This window comes from Tyto alba, unplaced genomic scaffold, assembly GCF_018691265.1.
Source record: "Tyto alba isolate M040663 unplaced genomic scaffold, T.alba_DEE_v4.0 Super-Scaffold_13, whole genome shotgun sequence".
Taxonomy (NCBI): Eukaryota; Metazoa; Chordata; class Aves; order Strigiformes; family Tytonidae; genus Tyto; species Tyto alba.
This window is the reverse complement of record NW_024881275.1, coordinates 32,547,539-32,563,126: the sequence shown is the minus strand read 5'-3', so window position 1 is coordinate 32,563,126 and position 15,588 is coordinate 32,547,539. Positions and strand designations below refer to the sequence as shown.

At 37.6% G+C, this 15,588-nt stretch overlaps 1 protein-coding gene across 5 annotated transcripts in view; it reads right to left on the bottom strand.

Moving 5' to 3' along the window:
* The window catches only part of VPS13A (vacuolar protein sorting 13 homolog A), a 112,081-nt gene extending 96,928 nt beyond the window's left edge, over positions 1 to 15,153 (bottom strand). For all 5 annotated transcript variants that reach the window (XM_042787877.1, XM_042787878.1, XM_042787881.1 and 2 more), the window contains exons 1-10: positions 14,998 to 15,153; positions 7,167 to 7,210; positions 6,615 to 6,657; positions 5,536 to 5,631; positions 5,149 to 5,250; positions 4,363 to 4,472; positions 3,938 to 3,997; positions 2,734 to 2,793; positions 2,423 to 2,503; positions 1,930 to 1,987 (exon numbers count right to left, since the gene is read on the bottom strand). In XM_042787877.1, the coding sequence (XP_042643811.1) occupies positions 1,930 to 1,987; positions 2,423 to 2,503; positions 2,734 to 2,793; positions 3,938 to 3,997; positions 4,363 to 4,472; positions 5,149 to 5,250; positions 5,536 to 5,631; positions 6,615 to 6,657; positions 7,167 to 7,210; positions 14,998 to 15,097 (754 nt within the window). In that variant the 5' untranslated portion in view covers positions 15,098 to 15,153. The remainder of the gene's footprint in view (positions 1 to 1,929; positions 1,988 to 2,422; positions 2,504 to 2,733; positions 2,794 to 3,937; positions 3,998 to 4,362; positions 4,473 to 5,148; positions 5,251 to 5,535; positions 5,632 to 6,614; positions 6,658 to 7,166; positions 7,211 to 14,997) is intronic.
* Between the last annotated feature and the right edge of the window lie 435 nt (positions 15,154 to 15,588).

The following is a 15,588-nucleotide window of genomic DNA, read 5'->3' as shown; positions in this document are numbered from 1 at the left end:
CATGAAGACTTCATCAACACAGTTTAAAATGTAACACAATCTATACTCAATTTCCAGTTTAATTCTGGCAACATTTGCAGAATTAAAAATTTCAAAAATATTTGTGGAACATTTTCAAAAAATTTCCTGTATGCACTATTGCATGGCAGATGTTCCAATTAATAGTTTGTATTTGCAACAAATCTATTTTTTCTGGCTATGACACAAGCTACTTATAGTACAAGGTAGTTTCAAACATAACACTTATTTCACTATAATAACTCCAATTCCATGAGGATTTTTTTTTTTTAATGTTACTGATGTTTTACATTGTTTAATAAACTAAACTCACAACAGTGGATGAAGCCAAACATTTCAGATTTCTAAAACCAAGCCCAAGTAAACATAGAAAAAATCAGTGTGGAACCCATGAAATGCAAAGAACATCACATGAAAAATATTCAGAGCAGAAGTGTTTTATCTGTTTCACAATTCAGCAATATAGACATTCAATATAGCCTTCAGAAGCCATGTTTAGTTGAATTTTTCCATTTTAGCAACTGATCCAACAACAAAAATTTCTACATCACTTGAAGTGTGTAAATTGTATTTCTACCAAACAAAATTTGATTTCAGTAGAAATACTGATAGACCACCTACATACCTAATATTCAAAATTCACCAAGATTCATATAAGTAGAAACAGACATTTTTCAAGATGAAACCATATTTACACCAATTTACCTTTGTTTGATTTTAAGCTCTGTATTTCTTGTGAAGCTTATTTTACTTTTATCTACATATCTTATGTGGTAGCATTTACATTCAGTTTCTCCCTGTAGTTAGCTTCCTAAATTTCCTTTTTCATTCTTCTTATGTGTAAGTATTATGTTTGCATTTAGATCAAGTGACAGAAGCAGAGTTTGTGCTTACTGCCTTTCTATCGACATCTTAATCTAAAGAGTTACTATGAAAGAGCCAGAATTTTCATTTACCACAGAATATCAGCTTGACATAATTCTTTAAATATCTGCATCTCCTGATGGAACTGCCAAATTTTAAGAGCATAAATCCTGAATTTTGCATACAACTATTTTGAAATTCTGTGTAGACTTAGACAACTGATGATGCTTAAACTTATTTTCTTGTAAAAAGAGTCAAAGCTAGCAACTGAAAAGATAGATAAGAAATCAGTAGAAATTATTAAATAGTGCTCTGTCAGTCAAATAAAGGCTTCCCCTTTCAGGCAAAGACAGAAAGAAAACCACATTTTTAACCCTGGTTATAACGCTGAATTGAGGACTTGCTTACTAGAGAACAAGTCACATCAAGGGCCATTCTGCCTTGTAAACAGTTACTAAACAATCACACATGAGAAATAAAACCCATGTATCTTCCATACAGTGAAAAGTAAACAATCCTCATGTTTGAGTAGAGCCAATGTGACTTTCAGAGACTGAAGTACGCAACACTCAAAGCAACATAAATTGCAATACAGCGACACCAAAAAAAAAAAAAAAGTTGATGTTTCTGTGACTACTGTTTCCACTTCTAATGAAAAAAGATACACTTTGTGTAAGCTTTGTGACCTCAAAAACATTAATCTATTGCTCAAACCAATCTCATTCACAAAACTTACATGATGTGCATACTATTGCTAAACTTCTTAAAATAAGGAATTATCAATGGGTGTGAACAATGAAGACTTATCTATGACATTCCATTAGAATGACACATGACTCAAGACCCATATTTTAATCAAAATCTTTTTATGGCCACAGATATGGTACGGTATTCACTGTCAAAGAGGCAGTTTCCCTACAAAAGAATTAAACTGCACTCCTTGCTAAGATTTTTGAATAACAGACAAGGTAGCAACCTCTGAGAGGCAATAAAAATTAGAAGTAAAGTATACACACATATTACAAATACAAATAAAATAGCACTTACCAAAATCATAACCTTCCGGAATCACATTGTGGCTGGCAACTCCCTGTTTTAAATTAACCTACATAAACAACAGAGTTAAAAATAAGTTGCATTTTTATTTCATGAAAAAGTTTTAAAATACAAAATGTTAGCATTTTAATACAGGTTTCAAACAATCTCTCTGATATACAGTGCAATTAAAAATATTCATCTATGTTTTAAACAGACTAAGATTTCTATTTTTAGCTAATAAAATCACTGAATTGTAAAATGACCGTATATTGTGTATCATTTCCTAAGTGGCAAAGGAATTTTTTTAAAAATTCCTCAGACAGGCATTGTACTTCTATCAGGTAAAAACCTAAGCATTTACTGCATTTCCTAACAAAGTTATTAGTACAAGACAGTTCTTCAGGACATTGACATAAATGGAAGCAGAACTGAATGTGAAGCATGCTCGATGCTTCACAGGATAAACTAGAGGACTAGATCCATTATCTCATGTTTCACTTACCAACGATTCATCACAACCACCATGGTAGAACATCTCCGATTTCACATTCCAGTAAGCAAAAAGGTTATCTAGTCGTACAAGCTGAAAATACAACCAAACATATGCATTAATACCTACAAGTTTCAGTTTAATAATTTGGATTTCACAAAGTGGAAGATGAATAAAAAAATTCAGAATTTGCACGCTATGCAGCCTTTTATTTTAGAGCGTATACAGTTACATGTTTTCTTGATCCCAGTTTCTGTGGAAGAAACTCTAATTCAGCTTGTTTTATTAACAATTCTTTCTTTAGCATAGAGTTTATACTGTACCTTGTAGAACAACTTGGCAGTTTCATCATGTAAACATGGATTCCAATTCTTATCTGAGGTCTGAAATAAGAATTAAAGAAAGTTATTCCATCATCTATAATACATCAACATTTTATCAACAAACCAGGAAAAAAAGAGGAGAACATCATCATAATTAAACCCCAACTGAAAATAATGGAATGCCATCTTCTGATTTAAGGTGACTAAGCCATAACTTCAAGTGGTAACTTGACAAGGCTACTTCTCCCCAAAAGACACTCATGTACATGCAGTGACTGTCAGGTTGTGCACAAGAGTCAAAAGATGCTTTAAAATTCTGTTTTCAGTACAGCAAACAGTTTTCCTTCACGACAATATTATTTTTAGGCAGGCTCTTTGTAAAGAGATAAACAAGAGACTAGAATTCTTCTATAATTCTGGAAGTAGCATTTTAGATTAAGCCCAACAGAAACACCACATACTATACTTTTTCAGGGATAATATCCATTCAAGAGTGAAGCAGTAAGAATACCAAAGCTTTGGTTCACTATGCAAAACTGCTTAGGGAAGGGGGTTGGCAAAAACCTTTCAATGTGCTAGGAACAAGCATTCATAAGACAACTGTTTTATCCAAGAAAGGAACATAGACACATTTTCTTTAAGATAATCAGTTACACAGCAGAAGTTACTGAATCAGAGCAACTCATCAGTATCAGCATATTGCTGCTGCTAGGTAGTCCTCAAGGAAAAAAAAACATATACAATCTATGATGACTACAATTTGCACTTTGAAGTGGAGCCTGAAGATCAAAGAACTGCGCTCCAGCTTGAAACAAGATGCCATCCTCTTTTTTTTTTCTCCCCCAGTATCAGGTAGTAACTTCCTTTCTTGGGCCTCATGGCACTTCCCGTAAAATATTCATAGATTCTGAATAGCCCAAATCCAGCAAAAATCTGCTACTTGACAACCACAAAGTGCAGCAGGCAGAATATTAAGAATTTCCTCCAAAAGGTTTTTTTTAATGCCAGTACTCTATCTTTAATTGCACCATTGCCACAATATTTATGCTGGATTTGATAAACCAAGTAGTTATCATTGTCGTTGGCTTGTGACTATAGGTATAGTTTCATTAGACAGTATGCTACCAGACAGCACAATAATACACAAAAACGTAACTTAACCTATCAGTATACAACATGCTTTTTGGATGAAAAATAAAATTACCTGCAAACTTAGATTCTGAAGTGAAATCCCAAAAGACAAGGGGTTATTTCGATTTGTGATCTAATAGAGCAAGGAGAAAATACCAAAAAAGGGTTATCTTATGCTCTAAATTTAGTTTTGGGAGTAAATAGCCAACAATAAAAGCAATATATATGGCAAAGATCTGACAACTATATCTTCTTTGTACCCAACCATATGCTTATAAATACATTCATGTCTCAGTACAAGCTTTTTATCAGTTTTCTTTTTTGTTTTTTTTTGTTTTTTTAAGACTATGAAATTTCCAAAACTTTACTAGGATTCTCACAACGTGGAAAGCAACTAGAAGAAATCAGACAGGTTCCTAATTTCATGTTACAGTGCACAACCTCTTATGCTGAGATAAGTACAGAAATGTATGCCGAGTTAAGTACAAAAGTACTTACATCATCTTCATAGCGAATATGGATGTTGGAAATTTTCACCTGAAGATTTTTGATGACCTGAGTGACTAGTTTTTCTACAAAAGTGTCTTGTTTCTCTTCTTTTTCTTTATCTAAGTTAAAGGAAAATAATATTTTGTTTGCATTAAAGTATTTTTAGAAGTACACTAGAGAAAACAGTATCATAAAGTTTGCATGATACTTACTTAAATTTTCTATTACATTGTACTCTAGTTGTATGAAAGCATGTCCTTTAAGTATAATCGAGAACATTTATACCTTCTGACTACACAGTTTCAGCTTTATTACCTGCTCCATAAAGAATCAAGTTGTTCAGAAGTGTGACTTGTACCCACTCATACTCAGGGTGGCCAATACATATTTCTTGAAAGTACCAGGAGTTGATTTTGAGATTATAAGACTTAACATGTATCAAAGAACAAATTAAACAGAATCTTTAAAAAGGTATAATCATAAGAATTCTTTGCTACTGGACACAAACTGTTTCTTATGAAGAAAGAAAATGTCAAGCAACATATGACACAAGCAAACAATATTTCAAAAGCCTTATTTATATCAGATAGCACCAATGTTTGAATCTTTTAATTTTCAGGATGCCTGTTCTGCAATATTGATGGCAGCCACACCTAAAAATCTGTAACTAATAGGATTTTTAGTATCACGAGGAAAACAGAAATCTGAAACACTTTAAGTGATAAATCCAGTATCTTTCTGGATTAAAAGAAAGAAAGAAATAGCATCACTTTCATTAGTTTTTCCCACTCTTACCTTGGTCAGCTATTTTCTGCTTTGCCTCCTCTATCCTTTGCAATTCCCTCTGTCTTGCTTCCAAGAGCTGTCTGGCTTCTTTTTCAGCATCATATTTTATACCTAAATACACAATGTAAAAAGGTTTGATACAAAAAACCTTACAGAACTTTGGAAGATGCTGTTTCAAAAGCAGTATTTTTCACATTTTGCTAATAGTTATACAACAGCAGCAAAAAAGTAGGTAACTACATGTAGGCTACTGAAAGACACCCCACCCCCATTACCTAATTGTATTTGATAGGAGTATCTACTAGGAATAAAGCTCCTGAAAACAGTATCAACCCATTCCAGATACTTCTGAAATCCCATCAATCTATATTCACTTTTTTCTCTACATTAACTTACTGGCTGTGGGCACAATAAGCAAAAAAACTCCATCAAGAACTGCCTCAACAGGTTGAGTATAAAGGTTTTGCCATGGAATCTGTAGGTTAAGTTGACCTAGAAACACAAAATAAAAAGGTTGAGGTATACAGTTAAATAGTTGACTGGGGAAAAAAAAAATATTAGAAAGCTGATCGACATTAACCACAACATCTCTGAGCAATTATTATATTGACGGAAAAAGCAGTGCATCCGAGGCACATATCCTTCAGGTTGGTTGTTTTACATAGCACACAAATGTTTCTGTATTAGCAGAACTATTAAGTCTACAGGTCCTCTCCCTACTCCCTTGAATTATACTCTTTCTTCCTAACAGCAACCTCTCCCTCCTTGCAAATCCATAGCAGCACCCTCATAAACAAGAAAAGCAAGGGCAGCTCATATGTGACCAGACAGCTAAATACTCCCAAATCCAGAATTTTTAAAACACGTATTTTTCCTTCTTTTTCTGTGGAAGTGAGTCTGAAAGTAGAGTGTATGTTTTGTGAACATGGGGACTCTGAGGTTACAGCACCTCACATTTTTCATACAAGTGCCAATTTTAATAATTACTAAATCAGTCACAGGAAAATATACACTTCCAGGGTAGATTTAAGGGAAACATAATGGCTTTAGACTTAAGTTTGCTTTAGGAAACCACTAACTTTTATAAGACAAGTAACCTGCAATGAGAACACTTTTCATATTAGCAAAAACAGAGGAGAAGGATAGAAAGGGAAGTGGAAGGCAAAATCAACTGTGGAGTCTTGAGAATAAGACCCAGCCCTGCTCAGATGTTCATCTTTGCTGTGTTGGGTCCTTTTCTCAGTAACAGTGAAGTGATTAGACAAGACTTCAGTATATTTTAACTTTGCTATCTCAGCTCAAGAAAAGGAATTTCCTCAAACATTTTTTTCAGAAGAGTCAAACTTCAGAGTATACAAAGCATGAAAATCAAGGTAACTAGGAAAATTAATTGCTTAGGATGCCTAGAGCCACTTTCAAGGAAAGGTGGTATGTTCAGCAACTCATGCACGGGTGTATGATGAAATGTAACTTACCAATATGTCCTGCTTTAACTTTAAATGGCACATCCAGCTGACTCTGAAAGAGTTTTAGGACATTTAAGCTCATTTGTGAAATGTTCCCATATAAGAAAAACAGATGATAATAACCTGAACAACAAATTTACCTTTCAACCATGGGAAAAAAAAAAAAAAACCAACCAACATTCAATATAAGGGAACAAGCCAGTGTTTGGTTACTGATTTAGATTGTTAAACCATGCTAGGCTTAATACATTGCCGAGAGCAAGTTTCTAACTTCATGACCTATAGAAAATGGTCTTTCAGTATTGTTTTAAACCTAAACACATTCTTTTAGCAACTGTTGAGAGTTTTGTTTTTGAAAAGATAAATGAAGCCAGTATACACCATCACCTTTAATCTCATATTAATTAGACAATCCACACAAGTGCAGAGAAAACAAAATAGTAAGTTTTCACTTAAAAGATAGTGTATTCCTAAAATAAGAACTGAAAGAAGCACATACAATCCAAAATGTTGTTCAAGAATCGTTTTTATAATAGTTTTATTTTTATTTTCATAACTTACCAGTGCATTTTCTTTTATTTCAAGATTCTTCAGTGCTACAGCTCCTAAATGCAAAGAAGTCAATATGTAAAACTGTAATAAGCAAATTAGTAGTGATGCATGCTAAACATCCTAAAGTCCGAGTCAGTGGTGCCTCGCCTGTAGTTCCTCAATTCTTTGCTGTGCAAGATATCCACAACCTACACATCAAATATCCATGAAAGATGATTAAGAACATATTGTTCATTCATGCTACAAAATGATATCTGAGATTTTCTTACGGAGCTTGCATGTCATGGAAAAGAACCCAAGATTCCTCAAATTAAAAATTTTGGAAATTACTGTCACATTTTATAAGAACTCATTTTGAAATTAAAAGTTTGCTGCTTTTTCCTCAACCATCTGCTTCCTATGCTTGTGGAAATCTAGCAGTATTAAATTTAGAGTGAGTTTTTATCCCTCAAAAGATCTTACATTCACAAGTTATATTTATAGGCTTATAAAAGTTCACAGGAAGCATTTCAGTAAATGTGATTTTTAAATGTCTTAAGACAACAATAAATTCAGTACCTGTAAACACAGAAAATTTGAATTGCAAGATCTGTTTCTCTGACATACTTGACATCAGGCACTTGCCATAACAAAGGAATATTGGAAGGGACCAGGAAACTTGTAACTTAAAACCATGCACATAGTCCCAAGCAAAGTCTTCTGCAAATTCTGCGAGAAAGATGGAACACCTGCAGTGGTTAACACTATACAACTAATTCAAAGGTAACACATGCACATGGAACAGACACCTGATACAGCTGAGCAGGAGCATAAATGAGATTCAGGAAACCAGAAGCAGATTACAGGCCTGGAAAGAAATACAACTTGAGATTGTAAATGAAGATTTGATTGACCCAATAATGCTTTCCTTTTGGGGATGCAAGTTAGAAATGGCCAAACATACGGGGAGACAGGAGTTCCAGCTGCAAGAAATATTCTTCATATTTGGCATTAGACTACTGTTCTAAGTACCACTAATTTTGGGAAACTGGACCCTAATCTCAAAAATGCATTCATCAGAACAGTTGGCTCAAGATGTTAAACTGCTGTGGCAGAGCTGATTGGGTAAACCAATCCGTCCATCTTGTAGTGCTCACAAAATACTATGAAGTTTTTAATGATTTAATTTATTAATTGCAACAATCTATTATCACTTTTCAGTAGAATTGTATATATCCAACATGTGCCGCCATCAGCTTCTCCAGAGAATACTACATGCAGAAGGATGTTTTTGAGAGCTGGGGGTTCTGCTTTCAAGCCGTACAATACACATATAGTGACAGGAATATCAGAAAAGGGGGAAAACCCAAAAATCTAAGGAAGCATACTCTTTAATACTCTATAACTAGTCTACATAGTCTTTGTAGGTAATAACAAGGTGACAGGTTATTAAAGCATTCAGTTCAATTCTATGCTAAACTTATTCCCTGATAAAGCTGACCCCGCACTGACCATTTTAACACTCATTACAGAAAGTTTATGAGAGACATACCAAAAAAATAATTTTAAAAACCCCCACTACATTTGCTTCTCCAAGAAGACATCTCTAACTGTAACTGCATTCACGGCAAGTAGTCCTAAAGGTATCCAGAGCCAAGTCACCATGCATGACATCCAAGTTCTGCACATCAGTTGAGTCATGGTAAAAATGGCAAACTCCAAGACTACATGACATATAAAGCATTTTAACTGGGTTTAGTTTCTTTACTTTCACCATCAGCTAAGTAAACATTATTTCTCATTTATCAAGGGTTTGGCACATTCCACCTTTCAGCTGAGGCACAGTAACTTAAGCTGCAATAATTTGGCAGCCCTAATGCTTCTAAAAAACAAGGTACTGCAAAGTGTGCAAGGATTATTATCTTAAGCACTTACAAACAATATCTTGTGACAGAGAACTATAACTCATTTTACTCAAGCACATTGTAATGGCAGAGAATAAACATGGCATAGAATAAACATGGCATCAACACTGTTTCAAACAAGAAGGCTTTGACAATTCTACATGAAATGCTGGGATTGGGAAGTGGGGTAAATAATTCTTCACCATTTTTCCTATACTTACAATCTCACAATTAATAAGTTTAAAGTTTTTAGTTAAATTAATTAGAATATATATAAATTAGTAAGACTTCAATCATTTTAATTTTAGTATAAAATTACTGAAACATATTCACTAAAACATCAAAGTTTACTTACAAAAAGCTTGACTGACAGTCTGACCACAGCAAATGGACTATCCAGGAATTCAAAAGGCTACTACTGAAGCACTATGTTTTACGCATTTACATAACCTTTCTTTTTCCTACACTTGAGAGAGTGCAAGAAAAAGATTGACTAAACATTCCTGCCAGTAAACATGAACTATTTCCAAAGTTACCACACTTCAGCTGGCAACCAATTCTAACACGCACAATTTGAAATGCAGTAATTGGCCATGTCAGTATTCTCTTTCATTGCCAAAATTCAGTCTCTGTCACACTTGGCTGTTTCGTTTGCAATGAAAGATAGATCTAAGTGCAACTACACTGAATCCTGACTGTTCTCCAGGGGTGGGGGTGTGGAGGGGAACTTACAAACAGAAGCAGGAAAATCAGGGAACAAAGACCTATTATAGGACATAACACACCTACTGAATTGTACTGTCTTGGAGCACTGCCATGGATTCTAATTGCAAGAATTTTAAAATACATCAAGATCTGGTTGTTTGGTTTAGTTGGGGTTTTCGTGTTTTGGGGTTTTTTCCTCCTTTGTGGGCAACTGGATGTTTCTTTGTTTTGATGACAGAAGTCCATCCAGATAAAACGCCATTTGATGGGTTTAAAATTGCTCAACTAAGCAACTTTTGAAAACTGTATAGACAAGCAGTTGGAGTTGCATAAATATCTAGGGTTAAACATGTAGGCTTACGGCCAAAACAGTAATAAAAGGCAGAACATTTATAAATACCTATAGCATGGTCTATGATTTATTTAGGCTATGTTATAAATCAAATTCTTAGCTTCACATATAAATCAAATTCTTAGCTTCACAAAATTCGGGAATTAGTAGGTTTATAGTTTTAATTTTAGATACACAAAGCAACTTCATGAATTTGAGTGCATGAACAACATCTACTACCAAAGACTTACCCCACAAAAAAGAGATCTAGAAAATAAAGTAACACTCAGTAAACTGTCGTATCACCACATAGGCCTAACCAAAATTTTGTTACAGATGTCAACAGAAGTTAAAGAGCAGAAAGAAAATTAATCCACATAAAAATCCTGGAGATTTAACCTCTGTATTAATCAAATCACACCTCTGCTATCTTGTACATAAGAAAAGGGTGGAAGGGAGGGGAAGGTAGGGAAGGCAGACGACAAAAAGATACATGAAAGATAGGTATCAGAAACTGAAACTACATCAATGGGTATCTGACCAGTACCCACCACTCTTGCTCACATATTATAACAGAATTTCTGCATCGTAGCAACAGCATTGTCAGCTTGTGATGGCCTTTAATCACTTTATACAAACTGCTGCCTTTTGCCAGTCTTTTCCCAATAGTGTTTGTGCTGTTAATTACGCCTATCCAAGCATACCTTCTGTAGACAAGCTGTAAGTCTTTGAGGATCAGTGTCTGCCAAATACCTCCTCTATTGACATCTATTCTAAAATAGGTCATGAAAAGCATTAGAAATTACTAGATATTCTTCATCCCTCAATCAATTCAAATTACTAATATGTAAAGGGAGGCCCGTACCTGTTGTACCTTATACCTGCTATACCTAAACAAGACAACATATGAAAAGCAGTTGTCTTATTATAATAATAGGTGTAGCCAGAGAAAAACTGGAAGTGCTTGTGTGCTTACAAACTTGCGTCAATTATCTGCTTACATCATCCTACTAATGTAGATGTCCCAACAGAAGACACCAGCTATTCAAATAACAAGTTGTGTTAAATAAGATATGCTTGAGACATTACCTAGTAAGCAGGTGTGGCAAGTCAACAGAGAATTAAGTATTTTAAAGCGCAGTACAGAGGGTCTGACCAACGCACTGAATGAAAACTTACTTAGGCCCAGGCAAAAGAAAATTGTGGCAACATGAACTTTGGTGAAAAAACTATTTGGTCTCTCATAGTGATTGGAAATCTCAATGACACTTCATTTTCCAAAGCTAACCGTCAACATCTCACATTGCTTCAAACATTTCTTCAGGTATTTAATTTTGACTTTATCAGGTCTAGAGCATCCAAAAATATCTAACTTAACTAAATACTTACCTAACCTATTTACCTAAGCCAAGTATTCACACATTTCTTAACACAGCTCATTGAAACGATGATTTTAAGTGAAGACCGGAACAAGTAGAGGTTTAAAGCACTGTCCTTCCCCGCATCTGTGACCCAATAGCTTTCTTTGATGGCTGCCTAACACCATAGCTCTTTATTCTGCTTCATACTAATGGACTTCTTAAGGAATATTTTTTTCTTCCCTGTTACGTTCTTTTCTGCACTTCGGCCTTTCCAATACTATCCTTACATGTTCAAATTACCCTTTTCACTTATATAGTTGTCCTACATTCTCCTTTCGGCGTTGCCTTTTATATTTCAGGTCATTCAGTTCTTGCAACTCTCTCAGCCATGAGTCTGTTTCCAGACATCATATCTCTCTTTAGTATTGAGACAGTCTGCATTTCTACCCTTTAATCTGAAGGGTTTCTTAATGAGGGGGGAAAAACACAAAAAAAAAAAACAAAAAACAACACAACATTTTAAAACATTTCTGTAGTTATTACTGTGCTCATGTATGTTCTTCGGAGCAGTGTCACCACACAACTTTACTACACAGATTGAATCTGGATAGCTTTAATACGGCCTGCTGAATTCTTTCATTATGCAAAACCAAAATGAATGTTAAGCATGTTTATTAGAAGGTCATTAACAAATCTTCCAAATTTGCAGAAGCTGAAACAATACAGTTAGTTTTTGTACATATATCCAGAGTCTAACAACAGGTTACCAGTCTTAATCTAAACAGGCTAACTGCAAAATATGACAAGGACATAACTCATTTCCTACAGCACCTAAAAAAACTCCCTTGGGTATTTAATAACTTAGATGCGAAAAATATGTGCCTTTTAAAATTTAATATACAGTATATAGTACCCATGCAGTGCTATAGCATCCAAAAAGCACTGGCCATTTTTAACAGGGAGGAAAACTTTCCCTTTAACCAGTACTAAAGTATTGACTGGATTTAGGACAATGTAATTTCAAGACTACATGATTTATGTAAAATTTAACAAGTTTATCATGACACATAAAGACACTGTATGAAAACGTATAGCTGCAATGGAAACACTTTCAGAGCATGAAGACAAGCATGAAAGTATTAAATTTACAAAAGACAGAGACAAAAAAATAGTACTATTTTTCTAAAAAAAAATATTTAGCTCCACAATTTCAGCAATTATGAATAAAATTATCAGTAGACTTTATATATACTGTGACTGTAGGGATCTACTATTCAGTGATGATGTCCATATAAAGACAGTAGTCTACTGCTACCAGTACTAATATTTGTTACTGCCTTTTAGATAGAGGGACGCAATTTCTAGGTCTGTCAAGATCTTTGGAATGAAAGAAATATTGCAGATGCACATGCCAATAAACATAGCTTAAGCTGCAAATACAAGTGAAAGCCTCATGCAGTAGGCCACAAAAAAATAAACTTCTACAGGTGATGCTTCCACAATGCTACACAGCAGTTCTGGGCATCTCTGAGCAAGCTTCAAATATCAATTTTTAGGCTAAGCAAGTAACAGACTACATAAAGAAAAACTGATTTTATTCTAGTACAAAGGCAGTTTACTGAGGAGAAAGGAATTTAGTTTAAAGAAAAAATATACTAAAGTCTCTAAAATATTAAAACTACTTGAACAGAAAATAATAGAAGAATCCCCAAATCAAATTCCATGTACATAAGAAGATGTAATAGCTGAATATTAAAACTCTAAAGTAAAAATTAGTGAGATCTATCTAGCTTTTTAAAAACAGTGAGAGAGCTAATGCTCATCTAATCTGGTTAAGAGTTGCCTCGTAGAAACAGAAACTGTCAAGAGTAACCACCAGCAATCTACAAACTGGAAAAATAAGCTTCTACCTTTCTGTAATGTATAAACATTGCCCAAAACATTTACAGAATGTTCCATATTTTACATTAAATATTTTGCCTGCCTTCCCCGAACAGAAAGAAGAAAGTATGATAACTGAAGTACTTGTTAAGTACAGATCAAACAATTAGTTCAACACAATTTTGTTGAAAGATGCAATAACTCAATCATCTGAAAGAAGACACACATAATCTATAATAAATATCCTATATTGGGCCTTACTGCTAGAGATCAACAACTACTAACTTCTCTCCAGCAGTTACATGTGCTGTTGCAGTGCAAGACTCCATATAGAGGCTGAACTTCGCAAAGATCCTACAAATGCCTTGACTAACTGAAGGAAAATTACTGCAGAGATGAAACCAAGTAAAGACGCCATTTCGGGAAACAGAAGCATGAAACATAAATGTCCAAGATGCAAAAAACTCCAGGAGAAGCTTCCAAAATATGATTCATATACACGAGTACCTAAGAATGGAATTGTAGGTAGGGAATACCTCAAGGATGCTTCACACCTGCAGACATATGAACGCACATGTAAAAAACCCCTGCACTTCTGCGTTTGTTTTTGCTGATGCTGCAAACGCCTGAATGCACATCCAAAACCGATCCAGAAGCGGCCCCTGCACATGCATCTGTTAATTGCTGTGTCTCACTCTTCTTATGCTACCTTACTTTGCCCAAATACTGAAAAGAGACCTTCGTTGATGTTTTCTTGTAAATACATTACTGATGGGCCCTCAAGAGAGCACATCCAAACTGAATACCTTCCTCCCTTCAGAATGGCATGCTAATTTATTTCTACAGGCTACTGCTTACCTCGCCTAGCTCAGCTGGTCACAGCCTCTGCAACTACCTAAGACGGGCTCTACTTCTGACTTTAAACGCTAAAAACAACAAATATTTTAGATCTACATATGACAGCACCAAGAATGGCACGTCACTGCTGTTTGCCGAGCCACTCGCTTCCACCAGCACACCACCGGCACTAAAACGCTACCAAAACCCCAGGCGTTCATTTTCAGTTTCTTATTTCCGGGCAGAGAAAATGTCAGTCGGTTCAGTTTCGCACCCCCTCCGCGCCGCGTCAGGCTGCCGGCTACGGCTGCACCCCGCCGACAGCCCAGCCCTCCCCAAACTTTCCGCGAGTGCCACCCGACCCGACCCCCGCGAGCTCCCGAGCCAAGGTACGTCCCCAGCCAGGAGACGGCAGGAACGGCAGCTCCACATGGGGAAAAAAAAAAAAAAAAAAAAAAACCAACAAAAACCAGAACCCAAGCGGAGGTTCCTACACCTCAGCGATTTGGCAGGGGTTTTCTCTCCCTTGCTCCGCAGCAACTCCCGCCCCGCCGCCCCCCGCTGCCGCAACCGGCTGCTCCACGCCCCCCGCGGGCACCTCCTCCCCAGCCCGCCCGCCCCCACCTCTATTTTTAAGCGGAGCGGCGGCGGAGCTGCCGGGCAGGCGGCCCAGCGCGGTGCAGGGCGCGGCACCGCCCGGACGCCACCGCCCCGGTCCCCTCGCTTGAGCGAGCGAGCGGCCGGGCGGGCAGCGCCGCGGAGGGCGGCGGCGGGCAGGCGCTCGCCGGCCGGGCCGGGCCGGGCCGGGCGGCGCGTCCCCCCGCGTCGCGGCAGCCCCGTACCTCCCCAGATGCCCAGCTTCAGCTGGGAGCTGTCCAGGTTCACCACGTAGTCTCCGAGGAAGCGGTTCAGGACGTCCACGACCAGCGACTCGAACACCATCGTGCCCCGGCGGCAGAAGCAGCAGCCGCAGCAGCAGCGCCGCCGCCCCGGCTCCGGCCCCCGCCCTCCCCGCTACACACGCTGCGGCGCCCCGCCCCTCCGCGGGACGGGGCGGGCCCCGAGGCCTTCGCCCCGCCCACCGCCCGCCAGACGTCAAACCGCGGCGAGGGCTCCTCCCCACCCTTCCCACACGCCTTCCCCCCCGCCTCCCTCCGCGCTGTGCGCACGCGCCCTGGGCTGCCTCCTCGCGCGTCGGCGCGGGGCGCGTGAGGGTACGGCGGCCGGCGAGGGGCGGGGCGGGCGGCTCGGCCTGGGCCTGGTGGCGGTCCCGGCGGCTTTCGAGGGAAATAGGGGGGTGTCACACGGACTGGCCGCTTGAACTCCGAGGAGTGTAAACGGGGTAGTCATGACGATTTTTGGAATAACTTTTTTTTTCTCCAGGCTGGGCATGGGTAGGAGTTACTCTGTCTCCCAGCTGTTTGAGAATCGCT